The 22,687-nt window shown below is 43.6% G+C and overlaps 2 protein-coding genes across 5 annotated transcripts in view; one reads left to right on the top strand and one right to left on the bottom strand.

Moving 5' to 3' along the window:
• The window catches only part of dhrs12 (dehydrogenase/reductase (SDR family) member 12), a 66,151-nt gene extending 58,110 nt beyond the window's left edge, over positions 1-8,041 (top strand). Inside the window, exon 11 of the mRNA XM_078232173.1 lies at positions 7,723-8,041. The gene's annotated coding sequence lies outside the window, so the exon portion shown is untranslated. The remainder of the gene's footprint in view (positions 1-7,722) is intronic.
• wdfy2 (WD repeat and FYVE domain containing 2) overlaps positions 1-22,687 on the bottom strand; it is a 187,790-nt gene that overhangs the window by 99,756 nt on the left and 65,347 nt on the right. For 2 of the 4 annotated variants that reach the window (XR_013499880.1, XR_013499879.1), the window contains exons 9-12: positions 17,235-17,336; positions 15,476-15,606; positions 14,434-14,542; positions 8,728-8,831 (exon numbers count right to left, since the gene is read on the bottom strand). Coding sequence is in view for 1 of the 4 variants with exons in the window: in XM_078232170.1 (XP_078088296.1) it covers positions 8,802-8,831; positions 14,434-14,542; positions 15,476-15,606; positions 17,235-17,336 (372 nt within the window). In the remaining 3 variants the exon portion in view is untranslated. Of the gene's footprint in view, positions 1-218; positions 8,832-14,433; positions 14,543-15,475; positions 15,607-17,234; positions 17,337-22,687 lie in introns of those variants that run through there. The other 2 variants (XR_013499878.1, XM_078232170.1) reach the window with 2 other exon arrangements.

Genomic DNA, 22,687 nt, shown 5'->3' on the forward strand with positions numbered 1-22,687 from the left:
GAGATATTTTCACTCTGGGAGGGTTGTAAATCGTTGGAATTCTCAATGCGAGGTTTGATGTCTCAGGGAATCAGGCAGAAAGTGAAGTTGTGACAGATTAGCCACAATCACATTGGATGTTGGAGAATAGAATCCCTACAGTGCAGAAGGCGGCCATTCGGCCCATCGAGTCTGCACCGACCACAATCCCACCCAGGCCCTATCCCCTTAACCCCACATATTTGCCGTACTGATCCCCCTGATACTAGGGTCAATTTAGCATGGTCAATGTACCTAACCAGCACATCTTTGGACTGTGGGAGAAAACCCGAAGCAGCCAGAGGAAACCCACACAGACACGGGGAGAACGTGCAAACTGCACACGGACAGTGACCCAAGCCGGGAATCGAACCGGGAACCCTGGCGCTGTGAGGCAGCAGTGCTAACCACTGTGCCGCCATGCCGCCCATAGAGGTCACAATGTCTAATACTGCTCCTATTTTTTAATGTTCTTAAAATCAGAGCTGGGCCTCACAAAAAGAAAAGAATGGAAGTCTGGAATCCATTTTGATCAGTAGTGTTATGAAGTAGAGTTTCCTGCACCGCCTGATGAACTAACCGGTGAGCTATGTTCGCCAGTATAATCTATTATAAAGTTTAATTATTTATTAGTCACAACTAAGGCTTACATTCACACTGTAATGCAGTTACTGTGAAAATCCTTTAGTCGCCACACTCCGGCGCCTGTTCGGGTACATTGAGGGAGAAATTATCATGGTCAATGTTCCTAGCCAGCACATCTTTGGGCTGTGGGAGGAAACCGGAGCACCCGGAGGAAACCCACGGGGAGAATGTGCAAACTCCGCACAGACAGTGACCCAAGCCGGGAATCGAACCCGGGTCCCTGGTACTGTGAGGCAGCAGTGCTGACCACTGTGCCACCGTGCCGCCCTAATTGTAACCAAATTTTGACAAAATGCTGGAAGAATCAGAATTCTTGAGGCAGACTTTGTTAGGTCACAAAACTTCCATGTGAAAAATGTTTTGTGACAAAATACCTTAAATTCTAACCAGCACACCATGATTCATTTGTCTTTCAGTCAGATAGAAAATCAAAAAATTTCACAATGGACTGAAGCTGAAATGAGCAGTGAATATGGTCAGGTCCCAATGTTGATAAACATTCAAAGTTAAGTGGATTCAAAGATGGAGACCAAAAACCAATCAAAATCCTGAAGAATCCCAAGGCTTTCAAATAAAGTTAGTTCCATAACCTCTTCCTATGGGATAATATGTTTCATGAGTCACAGAAAACTAGCATGCAGGTACAGCAGATAACAAAGAAAGTGAATGAAATGTTGGTATTCATAGCTAAAGGAATAGAATATAAAGGTAAGGAAGTATTGTTGCAACTATACAAGGCATTGGTGAGGCTGCACCTGGGGTATTGTGCAAATTTTGGTCCCCTTATTTGAAGAAAGATGTAGTGGCTTTGGAGGCAGTTCAGAGGAGGTTCACGAGATTGATTCCAGAGATGAGAGAGATTGAACAGTTTAGGCCTATACTCTCTGGAATTTAGAAGAATGAGGGGAGATTAAATTGAGGTATTCAAGATGATAAAAGGTATGGATAAAGTAGACGTGGAGTGGATGCTTCCTCTTATGGGGCATTCTAGGACGAGAGGTCATAGCCTTAGGATAAGGGGTAGCAAATTTAAAACAGAGTTGAGGATAAACTACTTCTCCCAAAGGGTTGTGGATCTGTGGAATTCGGTACGCCAAAGTGCGGTGGATGCGGGGACAGTGAGTAAATATAAGGAGTTAGATTTTTAATTGGTAATGGGTTGAAAGGTTATGGGGAGAAGGCAGGAAAAAGGGGATAAGGAGCCATGATCAAATGGGGGGAGCGGACTCAATGGCCGAATGGCCTAATTCTGCTCCTATATCTTATCAACTTATGAATGTGTTATCTTAGGTTAAGCTGGAATCCTGCATATGCTTCAACCATCAGAGAGAGAAGAATCTTCAGTCATGCAATGTTCACTTAGCACCATCTCACTTGAATAGTGATTCCAAACTCGTACACAGAATTGTGACCTTAATAATCTGACATGTAAACTCAGTCAAGAAGTATGGTTCAATCTTTAGAAAAACCGGTCTAGTCTGGGTCACTTGTTTATCACCCACATAAGATGCACTTCTGCTGTGATAACCTACTGATGCAGGAAAAGCTTTTGAAAAAGGTGAAGTCAAATAAAGGTTGAGGGAGCTAAGGCTTTTCTCTTTAGAGCGGAGGAGGATGAGAGGCGACTTAATAGAGATTTATAATATGATAAGGGGATAGAGTGGACATTGAGAGACTATTTCCTCGGGTGGATGTAGCTGCTACTAGGGGGCATAACTATAAGGTTCATGGTGGGAGATGTAGGAGGGATGTCTGAGGTAGGTTCTTTACTCAGAGAGTGGTTGGGGTGTGGAATGGACTGCCCGCTGTGATAGTGGAGTCGGACACTTTAGGAACTTTCAAGCGGTTATTGGATAGGCACATGGAGCACACCAGAATGATAGGGAGTGGGATAGCTTGATCTTGGTTTCGGACAAAGCTCGGCACAACATCGAGGGCCGAAGGGCCTGTACTGTGCTGTATTGTTCTATAACTCCACAGCAATCTACGTGTGCCTACCAATCTGTAGCCTGGCAGTTAACAGGCTGCTGCAAGAACAAGGAAGCTCATACAATTCTTCCATGCAACACGTCAGGGACAGGGTATGATGTCCCATTATTACCGAGCAGCAAGAATTCAAAGGATACGTAGGCAAAAGATCAGCATGATGGAAGCTATCACTAAGGAAATTTGGCATGACTACGACTCTCACCAACTTTCACAGATGCACCATACAAAACATTCTTTCTGGTTGTATCACAGCTTGGTATGGCTCCTGCTCTGCCCAAGACCGCAAGAAACTACAAAAGGTCATGAATGTAGCCCAATCCATCACGCAAACCAGCCTCCCATCTATTGACTCTGTCTACACTTCCCGCTGCCTCAGCAAAGCAGCCAGCATAATTAAGGACCCCACTCACCCTGGATATTCTCTCTTCCACCTTCTTCCTTTGGGAAAAAGATACAAAAGTTTGAGGTCACGTACCAACCAACTCAAGAACAGCTTCTTCCCTGCTGAGTGGACTTTTGAATGGACCTACCTCGCATTAAGTTGATATTTCTCTAAACTCTAGCTATGACTGTAACACTACACTCTGCTCTCTCTGGTTTCCTTCTCTATGAACGGTATGCTTTGTCGGTATAGCGCACCAGAAACAATACTGTTCACTGTATGCTAATACATGTGACAATAATAAATCAAATCAAATTCCACCCTAACTGCACTTCAAACAATTCCACAACATAGAATCCCTGAAGGCCATTCAGCACATCGAGTCAACCACCAGAATCCCACCCAGGCTCTATCCCCGGAACCCTGCACATTTACCCTGCTAATCCCCGTGACACTAGGGTTAATTTATCATGGCCAATCAACCTAACCCATACATCTTTAGGCTGTGAGAAGAAACTGGAGCACCCGGAGGAAACCCACGCAGGAGGAAGTGCAAACCCCACACAGACACTGACCCAAGGCCAGAATTGAACCTGGGTCCCCGCCACTGTGAGGCAGCAGTGCTAACCACTGTTTGTATGTATTCTCCAGGAGAAAATCTCTATACTTAATGATCTGCTCATGGGTTCAGTCATGCCCAACTTTGATACTGAGCAACAATTCAAGTTAAGCATTCAGTGTTGAGGGAGCCAGTGGACATTGTACTTCAGAGATTCCAAAACTGAGGCTACATTTACCTGTCCAGCTACAAGAGATGTGTAAGATTCAAGGCAGCATTTGAAGAGCAGTGGGGCAGTAATTCTGGACAGCATTAATCCCTCCAGCATTGTCACTAAAAGAAATTAATTGTGCTTTGACATGCCACCCAGGAAGCCGTCACTTAATTAACTTCCCTTTCCTCGAGTCGAGGGAGGAAGAGTTAGTGTTCTGAAGATTAATATTCAACTCTGTCGCTCTTCCAAAAGCTCTTACATTCCCAGCATCACTTACAGGTACCAATTATCTCCCAAAATGGTAGAAAATCTTTTTTTATGCCTCAAGCAGTGGAGGGGAAGGTATGCCAAATATTTTTCATTTTATTTTTGATACTGCAGACACTTGATGCAACCGTATATTTTTCAAGTCAATTTTGTGAAAAACCAAGTACAGCCCTAGTTTCTTGCCTAATCAGTTCTTCATCACCCCCTCTCCCCCCCCACTGCTTCGTATTATAGGGCGGCATGGTGTTTAGCACTGCTGCCTCACAGCGCCAGGGTCCCTGGTTCGATTCCCGGCTTGGGTCACTGTCCGTGTGGAGTCTGCACATTCTCCCCGTGTTTGCGTGGGTTTCCTCCGGGTGCTCCGGTTTCCTCCCATGGTCCCAAAGGCGTGCTGGTTAGGTGCATTGGCTATGCTAAATTCTCCCTCAGTGTATCCGAACAGGTGCCAGAGTGTGGCGACTAGGGGAATTTCACAGTAACTTCATTGCAGTGTTAATGTTAAAAGTTAAAGTTTATTTATTAGTCACAAGTAAGGCTTACATTAACACTGCAATGAAGTTGTGAAATTCCCCTAGCTCCCCTAATGTAAGCTAATAAGTGTGACTAATAAATAAAGCTTTATCTTAAATATGTTCAAATCTGCCAAGCGGACGTACTTTAACACTGGCCAATTTATTCTTTACTTTAATAACCATGACTGTGTAAGAGGACGGGGGGCTATTTACTCCCAGCCTTCCCCTCCTATAGATTTCCAAACCCTTCCAGTGATTTGTAAATCATAACCATACAGAAAGCAGACTGCTAGTCACTACAACAAACGCAATATTTCATGCCCGAGGAATGATTGAATGATTAGGTGCACCTTTTCCTCATTTAATGGTAACAGACAGGTACAAAGAGCATTCAAAAAAGCTAAAGATTGTTGGCCTTTATATGAAAAGGTTGGATTATAGAGGGGAGAAAGTGATCCTTCAATTGTATAGAGCTTTAGCCAGACCCCAACTATATCTTGCACTCAGTTTTGGGCACTGCATTCAGGAGGGGTGCAGCAAAGGTTCACCAGAACAATATCGGGAGTTAGATTATGTTCCGTATCTGAGGAAAGATGTGCTGGCCTAGGAAAGGATGATGTGGAGATGCCGGCGTTGGACTGGGGTAAACACAGTAAGAGTTTTAACAACACCAGGTTAAAGTCCAACAGGTTTATTTGGTAGCAAAAGCCACACAAGCTTTCAGAGCCCCAAGCCCCTTCTTCTTTATATGCCCTGTTTGTGAACAGAATTCCCACTCACCTGAAGAAGGGGCTTGGTGCTCCAAAAGCTTGTGTAGCTTTTGCTACCAAATAAACCCTGTTGGACTTTAACCTGGTGTTGTTAAACTTCTTACTAGGAAAGGATCCACAGGAGGCTCACAAGAACAATCCCTGGAATGAAGAGCTTGTCGTATGATCTTATTGGGATCTTATTGAAACTTCCACAATACTACGAGGCCTGGATAGAGTGGACGTGGAGAGGATATTTCCACTGGTAGGAAAAACTAGAATCAGAGGGCACAGCCTCAGGTTAAAGGGACGATCCTTTTTACAACAGCGATGAGGAGGAATTTCTTCAGCCAGAGAGTGGTGAATCTGTGGAACTCTTTGCCGCAGAAGATTGTGGAGGCCAGGTCATTGAGTGTCTTTAAGACAGAGATAGATAGGTTCTTGATTAATAAGGGGATCAGGGGTTATGGGGAAAAGGAGGAGAATGGGGATGAGAAAAATATCAGCCAGGGATGAATGGCAGAGCAGACTCGATGGGCCGAATGGCCTAATTCTGCTCCTATGTCTTATGGTCTTATAGATGGTTAAATAATGAGGACAGGTTGCTAAACTTGCTTTGTACTCCTGAGTGTAGAACATTAAAGGGTGATCTGCTTAGCAAGCTTCAACGGGGTAGAAACAGAAAGGATTCCTCTAATAGAGGAGTCAAGAATGAGGGACCGTAAGAATTGGAGCTCGAAAGTTTAAAACTGAAAGTAGGAAGTCCCTTTTTCCACACCAAGGGTCAAGCAAATCTGCAGCGCTTGCTGTCACCACACTGCCCCAAAGGCTGTGGACATTGGATGTCAATTGGAGCTTCAGTAAGGGCATTAAGGGGTATGGAGCACGTTTTGAGGGGCTAATTTGGTCTGCTCCTGTTCTTATGTAAATCTGTACATAATTTGTTCTTCAGAATGTGTGCTTGAGTTAATTACTGGTATAAGTTATGCTTTATTGCAATCTTTGCTCCTTATATTAGTTAAAAAAGCACAACAGATGGAATGAAGATTAATTGCAAGCATTCAAGTAAAACCATTTTCCTTTAATGTGTGTAATACATAATTGATGAGTACTACCAAGCATGGACATGATCTGTTTTCTGAAGGCAAAGAAATACAATTTACCAAGGATTACAATAATTAGGAACAGCCAGGTCACGATGAGCGATCGTGTTTCCTGCATTGTAGAGAGGGCCTATTATGAAAAGTCACAATTGTTACTGTACGTAGACCAGTCACCACTTGCGTCAACATAGCAGTAACTACGCTTCAACATGATTCAGTGGACATGAATCACTATGAAAGATTCTGAGGATGTAAAAGGCACTGTTCCTCTTTATTCTTCAATCCATTCACTCAACCCCACCCAGTTTTCCAAAAGTACTACAGCGGTTCAGATGGGAGATGACCTCTTTAATGAGGGTGTCTGCAATCAAGACTGATTGAATCCCCATTTAGACTTGAAAATATAGCACGGGGCAAATCCCCAAAAGAATTGTGTGAACTGGGAACACAATATTGGGTTGCAGGAAAGAGTGAGGGAATGAGTGTGGAGTCGAGAGCTCTGATGTGGACCAAGCAGCAGCACAATCAGCCAAACAGCTTCCTTCCGTGCTCAAATTTCTAAGGTTGCATGATTGGAGGCACCAGTCACAAAACGAGCCTACATCCTAATGAACAAACCATCCAGGCAAAGGCTAGGACAAACATTCAAATCTCAAATTCTGTGAAAGATGGAAATGAGTCGACAGAAGTCACTGAAATCTGAAGGTAAGTGGTTAAAATTGCGACAGTATTTTCTGGAACACAAGAAACGAGTTGTAATCTAAATAGACACTTGTGAAAAAAGCAGCCGGTTTAACATTTGCCAACCAGAAGGTTGAAAGTTCAAATTCCATGTTGGCCACCAAAGTGCACCCAATACAGATCAAGCTAGAGATCAACAAGATCACACCCATTACTGATCAGAGTGAGATCAACTAGATCACATTGCACCACCAGAATGCAACATCCATTACTGATCGGGCTAGGGATCAACCAGATCACAAATGTCTCACCAGAATGTAAAACCCATTGCCGATCAGGCAAGGGATCGACTAGATCACAGTGTATCACCAGATTGTTACAGCCGTTACTGATCAGGCAAGGGATCGACTAGATCACAGTGTATCACCAGATTGTTACAGCTGTTACTGATCAGGCAAGAGATTGACTAGATCAGTGTATCACCAGACTGTTACTCCTATTGCTGATCAGGCAAGAGATCAACTAAATTACAGTGTATCACCAGACTATTATAGCCATTACTGATCAGAGTTGGTTTAATTAATTCTCTGAATTTATCAGCAGACTGTGGAGAATGAAAGAAGAAAAGCAGACACTGGAAGGAAGAACAAACATGTTGATCGGAAAATCAAGGAGCTGCTCTCTTCACTGCCATTTGAGCTCACTCTGTGACTCAATTAAAGCTTCTTCCTCCTTTGGAAGAAGTAATGGGGGACCAAGATATGAAGGGACATCAAGGAGTACAAAATCAGAGTACATTATTAGTTTTTGATCATCAAAACCTGTTCCATGTAAAGCAGCCTTGACAGCAAGACTTTCAGTTGTAGTAAACATTGCTGAGTTGCATTGGCTTGTTTGGAGCTACTGTTCCTCCTACAGACCCAAGTTCCAAGAGCTCATAATTTGTATCATTTACACCTTACAAGTTGGAGAAAACACCACGTTTTCTCATAACCCACCTCTGTAGACGAGGAGATTGGATTAACTGTTTAAAATCACTGAGGACTAAGTGGAATGTTTTTCGTACAGAAATTTCACGGTTTGAAAGGGGAAGAATATAATCTAGACAATTAGGCCTTTATTACTTCCTTCGCTCTCATTTTGGTTTTAGTATAAGTGTTTCCTTCTACTGTGGGGGAAAAAAAGCCCAAGTTATCAGTTTAAATTATTTCTCAACGAAAAGTTATTTTACACAAATTCACACAGCATTACAGTTATTAGAAAGAACATTACCATTACAGGGTGTGTCCTTAAGGATGGTTGCTGGGTAACAAAAAAACTGAAATACAAAACAACACAGACAGACAGACAGACAGAAATTGTCACTGCAATTTAAAAAAAACACATACAACTCACACAAATCGTTTAGGCCCATCAAAAAATTCCAACAAAATTAAACACCTCAACCGCACAAATTACCCTCTGGAAAACCGTAATTCATTCCTCAGCCAAGTTTTTCCAAAATCATTGCACTTTAGGCTTATTAAAAACTGCACAGGGTTTGGAAGGTCGCTTTGAAAAATATCAAATTCCTTTCTGGTCCTCGTTGAAGCCTTTACACTGTATTACCATTGCAGACTGATCCTCCACGTGTAGACTAGCCTGTTCCGACAGAATCCCTTATCGTGGCTGTCAGAAGCACGTCAGGACACCACAGGGGTCATATCCCAGAGCTGTGGGGGAAGGAAAGTACAATCAGCATTCTAGTTAACAAATACACAAGAAACCTGCTCATAGGTTAAGCTCAATTAGATATCATTAGCTCCCTGGGGTACTATAGATCTATTTAGTTTATCCTCACTATATGGTTCTTTCTCGGAACTTAACACGTGTACATAAATTAAATACTTGGGACCTGCAGGGAATTAATGTTTAACAGATAACAAACACTACTGCTGGAATTAGCTGCAAGGTTTTTCCAGGGATGTGAAGGTAGCCTCATTTTGCGCATTTCTAGCTGTCATCCCAAAGCCACTCCACTCAGCTCGCACTCGATGTTGTTCTGAGACGCATCATTAAGCACTGAGGTGCCCAACAGTGTATACCTAATTCCAGACCAAGGAAAACCCAACTTTCACTAGCTGCAGCTGCATTGAAGTTGGAGAAATCCCCCAGGGAATTTCACCAGCTGCTTCAAGCAAAATGAAGTATGAAATTAAATTTTTACGCTAAAACAAAATTGGTTAGGAACTCAAGAAAAATTGCTAAATGTGTGGGGGTGCAAAATGAAATGCGCATCAACAAGACTGAAATTTAGACCAAGAGAGAAAATGCTGGAAAATCTCAGCAAGACTGGCAGCACCTGTAAGGAGAGAAAAGAGCTGACGCTTCGAGTCCAGGTGACCCTTTGTCAAAGCTAAAAGGCAGAGAAAGTGGGAGATATTTATACTGCAGGGGGAGGGAATGAAAGATGAATCATTGCCACAGAAACCAGGAGAAAAGGCTGCTAATGGCAGCCCATAGAGAGAATAAAGGGTGTGAATGGCCCAACGGCAGAGAAGCTGATATCAGAGGGTAAACTGTGACAGATGAAAATGTGGGGGGAGGGGGAGGGGAGAATGGGTGGAAGAGGGGTAAAATTTAGGAAAAGGGGGAGAGGGGAAGCAAAGGGGGAGCAAAGATAAGGAAAGGGGGGATAAGGTAGAGGGAAAGGGCCCAGCATCCTCAGTAATTTGCTTTTATTGAAATATAGACTGTGGAACATGGGAGTTAGTGTATTACAACTGGGAAGGTTCCCATATAGCTTGGAACCATTTAGTGATCATGGCTCTTTAGATTCAAGCAAGATTCCAGTTTAATGCTCTAAACGTGACATTTGAAGACTCAAATCAACACTGGAAAGATTGCGATTCAGTCAGAATATGAACAATAAATCCTGACTTGCTCCAAGTTCAAGGTTTTCATGCTCAAAATATTCCTCCAGCTGGATACACGTGGCAAGATTGTTATTTTTACCCCGACCTTCCTGTTCCCTCTTGCTCTCCTGAATACACTGCTGATCTTTGGGATCAATTCAATGAGCAGTGCTTAGAGACCCCGGCTGATTGAGCTGAGTTGGCACATACATATATCTTACATATCGCTTTTTGATTTGATTTATTATTGTCACATGTATTAGCACACAGTGAGAAGTACTGTTTCTTGTGCGCTATACAGAGCATACCATTCATAGAGAAGGAAATGAGAGTGCAGAATGTAGTGTTACAGTCATAGCTAGGGTGTAGAGAAAGATCAACTTAATGCAAAGTAAGTCCATTCAAAAGTCTGACAGCAGCAGGGAAGAAGCTGTTCTTGAGTCGGTTGGTACGTGACCTCAGACTTTTGTATCTTTTTCTTGATGAAAGAAGGTGGAAGAGAGAATGTCCGGGGTGCGTGGGGTCCTTAATTATGCTGGCTGCTTTGCTGAGGCAGTGGGAAGTGTCGACAGAGTCAATGGATGGGAGGCTGGTTTGCGTGATGGATTGGGCTACATTCACGACCTTCTGTAGTTTCTTGCGCTCTTGGGCAGAGCAGGAGCCATACCAAGCTGTGATACAACCAGGAAGAATGCTTTCTATGGTGCATCTGTAAAAGTTGGAGCGAGTCGTAGCTGACATGCCAAGTTTCCTCATTACGTCTCCCGGAAATACTCTGAGGCTTCAGATTTTCTTCAGTGATGAATGTTTTAGATGAAGGAATCAAGGTTTACATCTCCAAGTTTGCAGATGACACTGAATTAGGAGATGCTGTAAGCAGTGTAGGCGGAAGTTAGATGTTGCAGGGGTCTTGCTAAGGGGAGGACGAGGCATCCATGGCTGACGAGGGAAGTCAAGGACAGCATAAAATCAAAAGAAAAAGCATTCAATGTGGCGAGGATTAGTGGGAAGCCAGAGGAATGGGAAGCCTTTAAAAGCGAGCAGAGGACAACTAAAAAAGCAAGAAGGGAGGAGAAGGTGAAATTTGAGTGTAAGCTAGCTAGTAATATAAAAGAAGATAGGAAGTTTCTTTCAATATATAAAAGGTTAGAGAGGCAAAATAGATATTGGACCACTGGAAAATGAGGCTGGAGAAGTAATAATAGGAAACAAAGAAATGGCAGAGGAACTGAATAGTTACTTTGCATCAGTCTTCACAGTAGAAGACACCAGTGGGATGCCAGAGCTCCAGGAGAGTCAGGGGGCACAGGTGAGTGTAGTGACCATCACTAAGGAGAAGCTCTGGGGAAACTGAAAGGTCTGAAGGTGGATAAATCACCTGGACCGGATGGACTACACCCCAGATAGCTAAAAGAGATAGCTGAGGAAATTGTGGAGGCATTCGGGTGATCTTTCAGGAATCACTGGAGGCAGGGAGGGTACCAGAGGATTGGAAAGTAGCTAATGTAGCATCGCTGTTTAAGAAGGGAGGGAGGCAGCAGACGGGAAATTATAGGCTGGCTAGCCTGACTTCGGTCATTGGCAAGATTTGAGAGTCCATTATTAAAGATGAGATCACGGAGTACTTGGAAGTGCATGATAAAGTAGGACGAGTCAGCATCGCTTTGTCAAAGGGAGGTCATGGGAGGTAACAAGGAAGTTAGATAAAGGAGAACCAGTGGACATGATTATTTAGATTTCCAGAAGGTCTTTGACAAGGTGTCGCAAAGGAGACTGTTAAATACGTTAAGTGCCCATGGTGTTAAAGGTAAGATCCTGGCATGGATAGAGGACTGGCTGACTGGCAGAAGGCAGAGTGTGTGGATAAAGGGGTATTTTTCAGGATGGCAGCCGGTGACTGGTGGTGTGCCTCAGGGGTCAGTGCTGGGACCACAACTTTTCACAATATACATTAATGATTTGGAAGGAGGAACTGAAGGCACTGTTGCTAAGTTTGCAGATGATACAAAGATATGTAGAGGGACAGGTAGTATTGGGGGAGCAGGGGGGCTGCAGAAAGACTTGGACAGGTTAGGAGAGTGAGCAAAGAAGTGGCAGATGGAATACAATGTGGAAAAGTGTGAGGTTATGCACTTTGGAAGGAGGAATGGAGGCATAGACTATCTTCTAAATGGGGAAATGCTTTGGAAATCAGAAGCACAGAGGGACTTGGGAATCCTTGTTCAAGATTCTCTTCAGGTTAACTTGCAGGTTCAGTCGGCAGTTACGAAGGCAAATGCAATGTTAGCACTCATGTGGAGAGGGCTGGAATACAAGAGCAGGGATGTACTTCTGAGGCTCTTGTCAGACCCCATTTGGAGTATTGTGAACCGTTTTGGGCCCCGTATCTAAGGAAGGATGTGCTGGCCTTGGAAAGAGTCCAGAGGAGGTTCACAAGAATGATCCCTGGAATGAAGAGCTTGTCATATGAGGAACGGTTGAGGACACTGGGTCTGTAGTCGTTGGAGTTTAGAAGGATGAGGGGGGATCTTATTGAAACTTACAGGATAGAGTGGACGTGGAGAGGATGTTTCCACTAGTAGGAAAAACTAGAACCAGAGGGCACAACCTCAGACTAAAGGGACCATCCTTTTTACAACAGAGATGAGGAGGAATTGCTTCAGCCAGAGAGTGGTGAATCTGTGGAACTCTTTGCCGCAGAAGGCTGTGGAGGCCAGGTCATTGAGTGTCTTTAAGATGGAGATAGATAGGTTCTTGATCAATAAGGGGATCGGGGGTTATGGGGAAAAGGCAGGAGAATGGGGATGAGAAAAATATCAGCCATGATTGAATGGTGGAGCAGACTCGGTGGGCCGAGTGGCCTAATTCTGCTCCTATGTCTTATGGTCTTAGAAAAACTGTGGCAAATAGAGTTAACGGAGGCCAGGAAAGAGTGAGGTCAAAAGTTTCAGACTCAAGGAAACTAATTTTCTAAATAGAAGCTGAAATCTGTAAAGTAGTAAATCAAATTGGTACTTTATTCCCTAAACTTAGTATGAATTGATCTTTGCTTGTTTTTATAACAAAGATGTACACAAATCAGTAAGAGGATGGAATTTCCCAAAATCATCTACTGCTGCAACATGTCTATATTGGTACGCCCATCGCCCAATGCAAAAGTTCAAGGAAGTTAAAGTATAAAGTCAGCTATGCTGCTTTTTCTACTAGCCCATAATTTCCTGGGACTCTGCTGCAGCTGTGGAAGCCTCAATTATAAATATTTAAATCATTAAATATCTCTTTGCAACATAAGAACTGAAAACATTCCATGATACACATCCAGCTCCAGAATTAGTTCTCTCATGCACAGAGTGATTTGAAGGAACATGGCATCAGTTCAGCATTTTCCTCACCATCCTCAATGTTTACACTGATTTCCATGTGCTTTATATAACTGCACGGTCATTAAAGCTCTTGGGAAGTTTCGATGCAACTTAATTGGATCCAAGCCAAATGGTGAGTTACAAAATAAAACAAGAATCTTTTCCTTGATGTTAGGCTTATTCAGAGGATGCAGCATTAGATTGCTACCTCTTAAGTTAGGGGGCGGCATGGTGGCACAGTGGTTAGCACTGCTGCCTCACAGCACCAGGGGCTCGGGTTCAATTATGGCATCGGGTCACTGTCTGTGTGGAGTTTGCATGTTCTCCCCGTGTCTGCGTGGGTTTCCTCCGGGTGCTCCGGTTTCCTCCCACAGTTCAAAGATGTGCAGGTTAGGTTGATTGGCCATGCTAAATTGACCTTTAGTGTCAGGGGAATTAGCAAGGTAAATATGCAGGGTTGGGTGGGATTGTGGTCGGTGCAGACTTGATGGGCCGAATGGCCTCCTTCTGCACTGTAGAGATTCTGCGATTCTACGAACTACCAACCTAGTGACCCAGCTGAATCTCTTCACATGTGCTCCCAGTCCTTATTCAAACCATGCCCATCAATTGTGTATCTTTAACAACAGCAGCAAATCATTAAGACAACTTGCTGATGGTAGCTCAGCAAAAACTAGCGACACTTGTTGGCTGCATAAACACTGGGTATTGGAAACCTTTTCTATCATTACTCAACATTGGTGGGGTAATTTTCCAGTATTCATTGGCTGTGGGCAAAACTCCTGTTTAACATGCTTTAAAAATGATCCCCTAGTTTATCACATAATTAGAATGTAGATACGCACAGTTCCATAGGCAGTGAGAATTACATGTGTAACAGACACTGGCCAGTGGAGTGAAGATGTGGAGATGCCGGCGTTGGACTGGGGTTAACACTTACCTGACGAAGGAGCAGCGCTCCAAAAGCTAGTGGCTTTTGCGACCAAATAAACCTGTTGGACATTAACTTGGTGTTGTGAGACTTCTTACAGTGGAGTGAAGACAATTATTACCCTCACCTTAATAACTCGGTCGTTGCCTGATGTCAATAGCCAGCCTCTGGTTAGATCAAGGTACATATGGACCACGTGGTGTTTGCTGTCATGGAAAGTAGCTGTGGGTGCTCGACTGCAAGAATATGTTCACAAAAACACAGTTTAAATTCTGATGCTGTCAGGTAAAATTGTCAGTGTCCACAATTGGTACTCTCCGCAGTCTGCAGGCAGGCACACGCACAGGCAGGCACACGCACAGGCAGGCACACGCACAGGCAGGCACACGCACAGGCAGGCACACGCATAGATACACAGCCCCAATAATGTAATTATTTTAAAAACCTTAAGTTTCTCCAATCACGGTCATTTCCTCTGGTACCGCCCCCATCTTCACCCCCTCAATCAAACAGGACCCCAGTTTAGTCTCACCTGGGAGACAGCTCCTCCTCCAAAAATAAACTAAAGCACTGGAAAGTCAGTCTTAGTTTTTGTGCTGCAAGTTTTGCAATGGGTCTTTGAATTGAATCCTGCTCAATGTGATACAAAGGCGACTGTGCTTCCAGCTGACACTTGGGGTGGATGGGGAAGGGGAGGAAGTTATTGGTGAATAGTTTTTCGCGGACCTGTTGCAGGATGGAGCAGCGTTAAGCAGAGTCTTCCATATCGACAGAGGGGAGCAGTGGCTGCTATACTGAAATGTCAGCCTAGGTTTGTATGTCTTGCAATGGGATGAAATTCAACTATCTTGGCTCGGAGTCAAGAATGTTACAACCGAGCCAAGTTGACTCATTGCACAAAATGTACATCTTTCAAATTCAATCAATCTTTAGTGTGAAAGAAATGGCAAATCACCGCCTCCAGCTCATTACAAACACAACTAGAAATGGTGGCCTAGCCAGAATTCAAATCTTTGAAGCACCATACCAACTTTGATACAAGACATTCTCGATCAAAACAGAGTTTAATCAAAATGAAGTTACTGCTGAATCATGCCAGCGTTTCAAAGTTTAACACAAGCCCTGACACTACCACCCTTTCCCAACTCTTAATTCTTCATTATACTTACTCTTCATCTGTTATTGATTCATAGCAGCTATCACAGACCCTCACTTCAAACTCAAATCCCATCAGCGGAATGGAGGATCGCTTTGAGCTGCACTTCCCACACAGAGCTTTCCCACATTTCCTGCAGTGGTGCTAAATGAAACAAAAGGGGAAGACGTGATGCTGTAAGGGCCTGCCACAGATCCATCCAAAGAGAAATGCAAGAGCTGGACTGAAATTCGGCATAGAAGGATTGTAAACTTGGATGAATAGTTTTCAGGGGTAAAAGGGAAGCAGAGGAGAGGGGGTTCAGGACAGGAAGTGGCGAGAGAGGGAGAGACAGTCAATTAAAGGGAAAAAGTTGGATTACAGTAGGGGTGGTGAGCGGGTAATAAGTAGAAAGGGTCAGGATGAAGAATTTATTCCAACTTTTAGGTTTTAGAGTTTAAAAGTAACCAACATAGGAATTTAACAATGCAAAGTGTTTCAATGGGCAGAATGGCCCCCTCTTGTGCTGTAACAATTCTGTGATTAAGTTTAATTATTTTTCTCTGAAGGCGAAGGTCCTATAGAACATAACTACAGCTTTAACATGGGTTTTATTGGGAAAGCATGATTCGTTTAAAGTTGTTTCACTTAAAGTTGCAATTCTCAGGAACACGAGTACAATTTCAAGTGAGAAATTGCTATACCTGTAACGATTCTTTTTTAAATTCAAGAAGGAAGAATGGTTCAAATCCATATGTGACTGAAAGACACGCAACCATGAGATGCATGTTGAGTTACCTACCTAGTCTTCCTCTGCCACTTACAGGCTATTCTCCAAAGCAGCGTGCTTCAAGAGGGGGGGGGGAACACTTGCCTTATTAGAATCTAAAGCAAGTTATCTATATTAACAAAAATGTTGACTTGTAACACAGAGACCACGATCGCGTAGTGCTTCAATTTACTGTCTGGCTGCCCCCATGGAATAAAGAACCAGGAAGGCAGAAGTGCTGAAGGGGGACAAAGCATTTGGGAGGAAAGAAAGACAGAGCGACAACATCAGTCTGAGCTATTTTCACATCTTGTGACTAGGTGCAAAATTCTGTTGGCAATATCCTGGTATTAGATCCTGTTTACCCTTTTGCTCATAGGGTCGCAAGGGGGACTTTAAAAAAAAAAATTAGTTGACATTTCCCTGAACAGTCAGAACATATTGGTCAATTCAGGACAGTACCTACTTTGAACAGTACATCTCATTATTCTCATGACTTGAATATATTTGTACATTTTATAAATATATTGTTACAAAAAAAAAACTCAATATGATTAGTTTTATATGCAGAGGTGGCACAGTTGCTGACACTGCTGCCTCACAGCACCTGGGGCCCAGGTTCGGGTCACTGTGTGGAGTCTGCACATTCTCCCCGTGTCTGCATGAGTTTCCTCCGGGTGCTCCGGTTTCCTCCCACAGTCCAAAAGATGGGGTTAGGTGGATTGGCCGTGCTAAATTGCCCATTAGTGTCAGGGGGACTAGCTAGGGTAAATGTATGGGGTTACGGGAATAGGACCTGGGTGGGATTCTGGTCGGTGCAGACTCGATGGGCCGAGTGGCCTCCTCCTGCACTGTAGGGATTCTACTCTATAATATTTATATATGGTGGATATACTCAGTGACTATTTTGAAGTTCAGAGCTCCAAACTTTAAAATGGTACAATGCAAATTGGAGAGCTTTCACCAGCTGCAATGAAATAACTTTTTAAATACATCTTCATTCTCACGTACAAATCTTACGCACCTGTCTCAAGCCAATTTTCTTACTGTCCCACATTTGTTTGAAGTTCCAGAAGAAAGGCTGGTCACATTTCTGGCAGGAATCACTATCCAACCAATCAGGAGTCTGGTATCAAAAGAGAAAGAAGCGAGTTACTTCATTGTCACCTGAATCCTTTGGGATGAAGGTATAAACCAAATTCAGACCAATCAAATTCCCTTTCCTGGATGGCTAGTATTATCCCCAAATTAAAGAAAGGGCCATTTTCAACACCTTTTGCCACTGGACCCAATGGTAGTTCATTCTACCTGTCTAAAGGAGACTGACACCACAATGCATACACCAGTAAAGCTGGAATTCAGATACTGCTGTAGCAAAGAGAGTTTATTACACTTCACCCTCATGTATCTAATCAAGGAGTTTGAAAGATATGGTCTCCTGACGTCAGGCCAAAGTGTAACATTCCATAATGAAGCTTGAAACATATCTCAAAGCGCTTTGCAAAATGTAGTCAGTCTTGTTTTTTTCATTCATGGAACATGTGGGTCGCTGGCTGACCAGCTTTATCACCCATCCCCAGTTGCCCTTGGAGTGCAGCTGAAAGTCAACCACATTGCTGCGGCTCTAGAGTCATATATGGGCCAGACCAGGTAACGATTTCCTTCCCTAAAGGACATCAGCAAACCAGATGGGTTTTTCCGACAATCGACAATGGTTTCATGGTCATCAGCAGATCCTTAATTCCAGATTTTTTTTTCATTGAATTCAAATTCCACCGTCTGCAGTGGCGGGATTCAAACCCAGGTCCCCCAGAACATTAGCTGAGTTTCTGGATTAATAGTCTTGCAATAATACCACTAGGCCATCGCCTCCCCATTAATGTAATGTAGGAAATGCAGCAGCCAAATTGTGCACAGCAAGCTCACACAGAAATATGATAATGACCAGATAATCTGTTACAGTGATGTGGATTGAGGGATAAATATTGGCTGAGACATTGGAGAAAACCATTGCTCTTCTACAAAATAGTGCCACGGGATCTTTTACATTTACCCTCGGTTCAATGTCTCATCCAAAAGATGGTTTAAGATTAAATGGATAAAGAGAGAGATGGAAGAAAATGCACATTGCCACCAGTCCCAAGTGAACATACTACTGAAAATGCTGAGAAAAGTTAGGTTACCTATTTTGGATATGCTCTCACATTCACTCATCAAGATTAACCTACACATACAAACTAGCAAGTTATCAAAATATAGGGAAGATACCCAGGGCCAAGCTGGAAACACACTGGGGATGTGGTCCTTTCCCAGACCCACAAGTTTGTTAAAAGTTAAATTATTAGTTACAAGTCAGCTTACATTAACACTGCAATGAAGTTACTGTGAAATTCCCCTAGTCCCCACATTCTGGTGCCTGTTCGGGTAACACTGAGGGAGAATTTAGCATGGCCAATCGACCCAACCTGCATGTCTTTCAGACTGTGGGAGGAAACCGGAACACCCGGAGGAAACCTACGCAGACACGGGGAGATCATGCAAACTCCACACAGAGAAGCCAAGAATCGAACCCCGGTCCCTAGCGCTGTGATACAGCAGTGCTAACCACTGTGCCACTGGGTATGTTTCTCTACATACAGTGCCTGTTGTGGAGGTGTAATGCGGTTCTTTGAAAGGATGGCAGCAAGAAGGTAAAGACTCTAAATCCACACAAATAAAAAATGCACTCTCTTATCACAAATGCCAGGTTGAATGCACAAAGGGCGAACTGCATTCAAAGACTGAAACCACACACATTCTCCCTCATTTATTTAAATTTCAAACAATTATTCAAAAGCGGAGCTGGAGATGGGAGTCTCTCCCATCTCCAGCTCCGCTTTTGAATAATTTAACAACGAGGCCAACTTTGAGCACTACAGCTGTCAGTTCAAGACAGTAGTGTGTTATGAAAGTGTGCATGCTTTTCCACTGAGCTATTTCATATTGACAGTACCGAGACGCAATTTGCAAGTTGCCTCCAACATAGCCATAATGCCAGTACAATTATCACTAACAACTTCTGGGAGCCCTTGAGCAATTTTCCCTCCTTCATTCAGAGAGCACAAGCTCCATTCAGCCACGGTCTGATAGGCCCAAGCTATGGTCAAGGTATCTCGAGGAAGGGCTGTCATCACAAGCAAACCTGGACAATGTGGGAACTCTGGATTTCCTTTCACTCTGTCCACCTGCTTTCATCTCAATGTCATTTTGCAATTTTCTGTACACTTCACAATACCTCTTAAATTATGAATATTTAAAAAAGTGATATTACCACGTATTCCCAAAACAGGTTATTTACACATGGAATGAACAACTGGGGCCATCACTTGTCACTGTCAGACAATTTGGGAATTTCCCCTTCATTCCAACAATGCAGCACGGCGGCACAGTGGTTAGCACTGCTGCCTCACCGCGCCAGGGAGCTGGGTTCGATTCCTGGCTTGGGTCACTGTCTGTGTGGAGTTTGCACATTCTCCCCGTGTCTGCGTGGGTTTCCTCTGGGTGCTCTGGTTTCCTCCCACAGTCTGAAAGGCATGCCGGTTAGGTGCATTGGCCATGCTAAATGTGCCCTCAATGTACCCAAACAGGCATTGGAGTGTGGCAACTAGGGGAATTTCACAGTAACTTCATTGCAGTGTTAATGTAAGTCTTACTTGTGACTAATAAATAAACTTTACTTTAACACAGAGAGGACTCCTTTGGTCACACAAACACCAACAAATAAGCTTATCTGCACTCAAACGTACAGTGATGTCTGCCTCAATACCAATAAGCTACAGCGAGAGTCAACGTCCCCTCAAATTTGTGCATGGCCCTTTCATTTCAAAACACAATACCTGTAATTTTAAGGGGACAATTTGTGAGCGGTCTATACAGTTGCGCATCTATTTCCTCAGACCAAGGAAATTTGGCACGTCTGCTACAACTCTCACCAACTTTTACCAATGTACATTAGAAAGCTTTCTTTCTGGTTGTATCACAGCTTGGTGTGGCTCCTGCTCTGCCCAAGACCGCAAGGAACTACAAAGGGTCATGAATGTAGTCCAATCCATCACGCAAACCAGCCTCCCATCCATTGACTCTGTCTACACTTCCCACTGCCTCGGCAAAGCAGCCAGTATAATTAAGGACCCCACGCACCCCGGACATTCTCTCTTCCATTGGGAAAAAGATACAAAAGTCTGAGGTCACGTATCAACCAACTCAAGAACAGCTCTTTCCCTGCTGCTGTCAGACTTTTGAATGGACCTACCTTGCATTAAGTTGATCTTTCTCTACACCCTAGCTATGACTGTAACACTACATTCTGCACTCTCTCCTTTCCTTCTTTATGAACGGTATGCTTTGTCTGTATAGCGCACAAGAAACAATACTTTTCACTGTATGCTAATACACGTGACAATAATTAATCAAATCAAAATGTTGTGTACTTTGACAACTCAGAGGGAACACTAATCTAAGTGCTATCCAACAGTCCAGTTGATGTTTATTTAGGGGTTTGGTCCATTAAAAGTTTCAGTCAGATAAATCTTGGGAGACAAAGCAATGGGTTCAATTCTTGCATTCAGTGCACCTCTGACAAAGAGATCAATGCAGTGCTAAAGAACTCAAATCTTTTTAAAATCATGAACAAGGCAAGGAAAGCTGTGATCTGCATAATATTAAGGTTACAGAGTCTCCCGGTGGAACCAGCTGCATCTTCCATTTGTTCAGACGTAATGCATCAGGAAAACCTGTTCCCCAGCAAAGCTGAAACAGTTGGGAATTACACTCCAGCTTCATTTTAGAAGTTTAGCAGCCAAGTATTTTGAACATTTCAAAAAGGTACGCACTAAACTAAATGTGCGACTAACTAGAGGCGGCACGGTGGCTAGCACTGTTGCCTCACAGCTTCAGGAACCCAGGTTCAATTCCAGCCTTGAGTGAGTGTGTGGAGTTTGCACATTCTGCCCGTGTCTGCGTGGGTTTCCTCCGGGCGCTCTGGTTTCCTCCCACTGTCCAAAAATGTACAGGTTAGGTCCGTGCTAAATTACCCCTTAGTGTCAGGGGACTGGTGGGGCAAATATGTGGGGTTACGGGGATAGGGCCTGGGTGGAATTGTTGTCGGTGCAGGCTTAATGAACTAAATGACCTCTTTTTGCACTGTAAGGATTCTATGATTCTGTTTGGCACACAGCCTGTAATTCCTTATCCCTGCTCTCTCCCCATCACAGCTGCCCCGCAAACCAAATTCCACAGTTAACTCACGGGCTGGTATATGCGTATGGATCAGCAGTAAAACATTAAAAGCCAAGGTCCTGAAAATTTTGCACAAGTTGGGAGGGAACAAACTCAAAACAAAGGATGACATTTGGGATACACAGCTTTCTTGTATTAAAACAATCAAAATGCAAGGATTTTTTAAAAAGCACAAAGTGCAGGTACACATATGCTCACTTACTTTAAATTAGATCTGTTTGGCTGTTCTTAAAAATCAGCACCACCGTTTAACAAGTGTTAGGAACTAGACAGCTTTAAGCAAGGTATTTATGAGTGCTCGGAACAAGATATAGCTTTAAGTTATAGTGTTTCATTTAAGAAAGATGGAGCCTGAATTTGTTTTTTTTTAAAAGATGGAACTGGGAAGTCTCCAGGCCCTGTTTGTGCTTTGCCTTTTGATGTGGTTTTATGTATCAAAGTGAAGCGATGGGTTACCAAAGGCTTAGTAGTTTAGGGAAACTCAAACAAACACAAATAGTGGAACAAATACTGGGCAGCACAGTGGCGAGCACTGCTGCCTCACAGCTCCAGGGACCTGGGTTCGATTCCCGGCTTGGGGGTCACTGTCTGTGTGGAGTTTGCACGTTCTCCCCCTGTCTGTGTGGGTTTCCTCCGGGTGCTCCGGTTTCCTCCCACAGTCCAAAGATATGCGGGTTAGGTTGATTGGCCATGCTAAACTAGTGTCAGGGGAATTAGCAGGGTAAATATTTGGGATTACGGGAATAGGGTCTGGGTGGGATTGTGGTTGGTACAGTTTGATGGGCCGAATGGCCTCCTCCTGTAATAGAATCATAGAATCCCTACAGTACAGAAAGAGGTCATTCGGCCCATCAAGTCTGCACCGACCACAATCCCACCCAGGCCCTACCCCCATATCCCTACATATTTTACCCGCTAATCCATGCATCCCAGGACATTAAGGGGCAATTTTAGCCTGGCTAATCAACCTAACCAGCACATCTTTGGACTGTGGGAGGAAACCGGAGCACCCGGTGGAAACCCACGCAGACATGAGGAGAACGTGCAAACTCCACACAGACAGTGAACCAAGCCAGGAATCGGTAGGGATTCTATGAATTCTAAAATGATCTATCAAACCAGGCTCCATCCTGAGATTGGACTTGTCCAGTATCAGCTGGGCTCACAACGCAAGCAAAATAATAACACCATGTGGCTCAT

Source organism: Mustelus asterias, chromosome 17, assembly GCF_964213995.1.
Source record: "Mustelus asterias chromosome 17, sMusAst1.hap1.1, whole genome shotgun sequence".
In the NCBI taxonomy this organism is placed as follows: domain Eukaryota; kingdom Metazoa; phylum Chordata; class Chondrichthyes; order Carcharhiniformes; family Triakidae; genus Mustelus; species Mustelus asterias.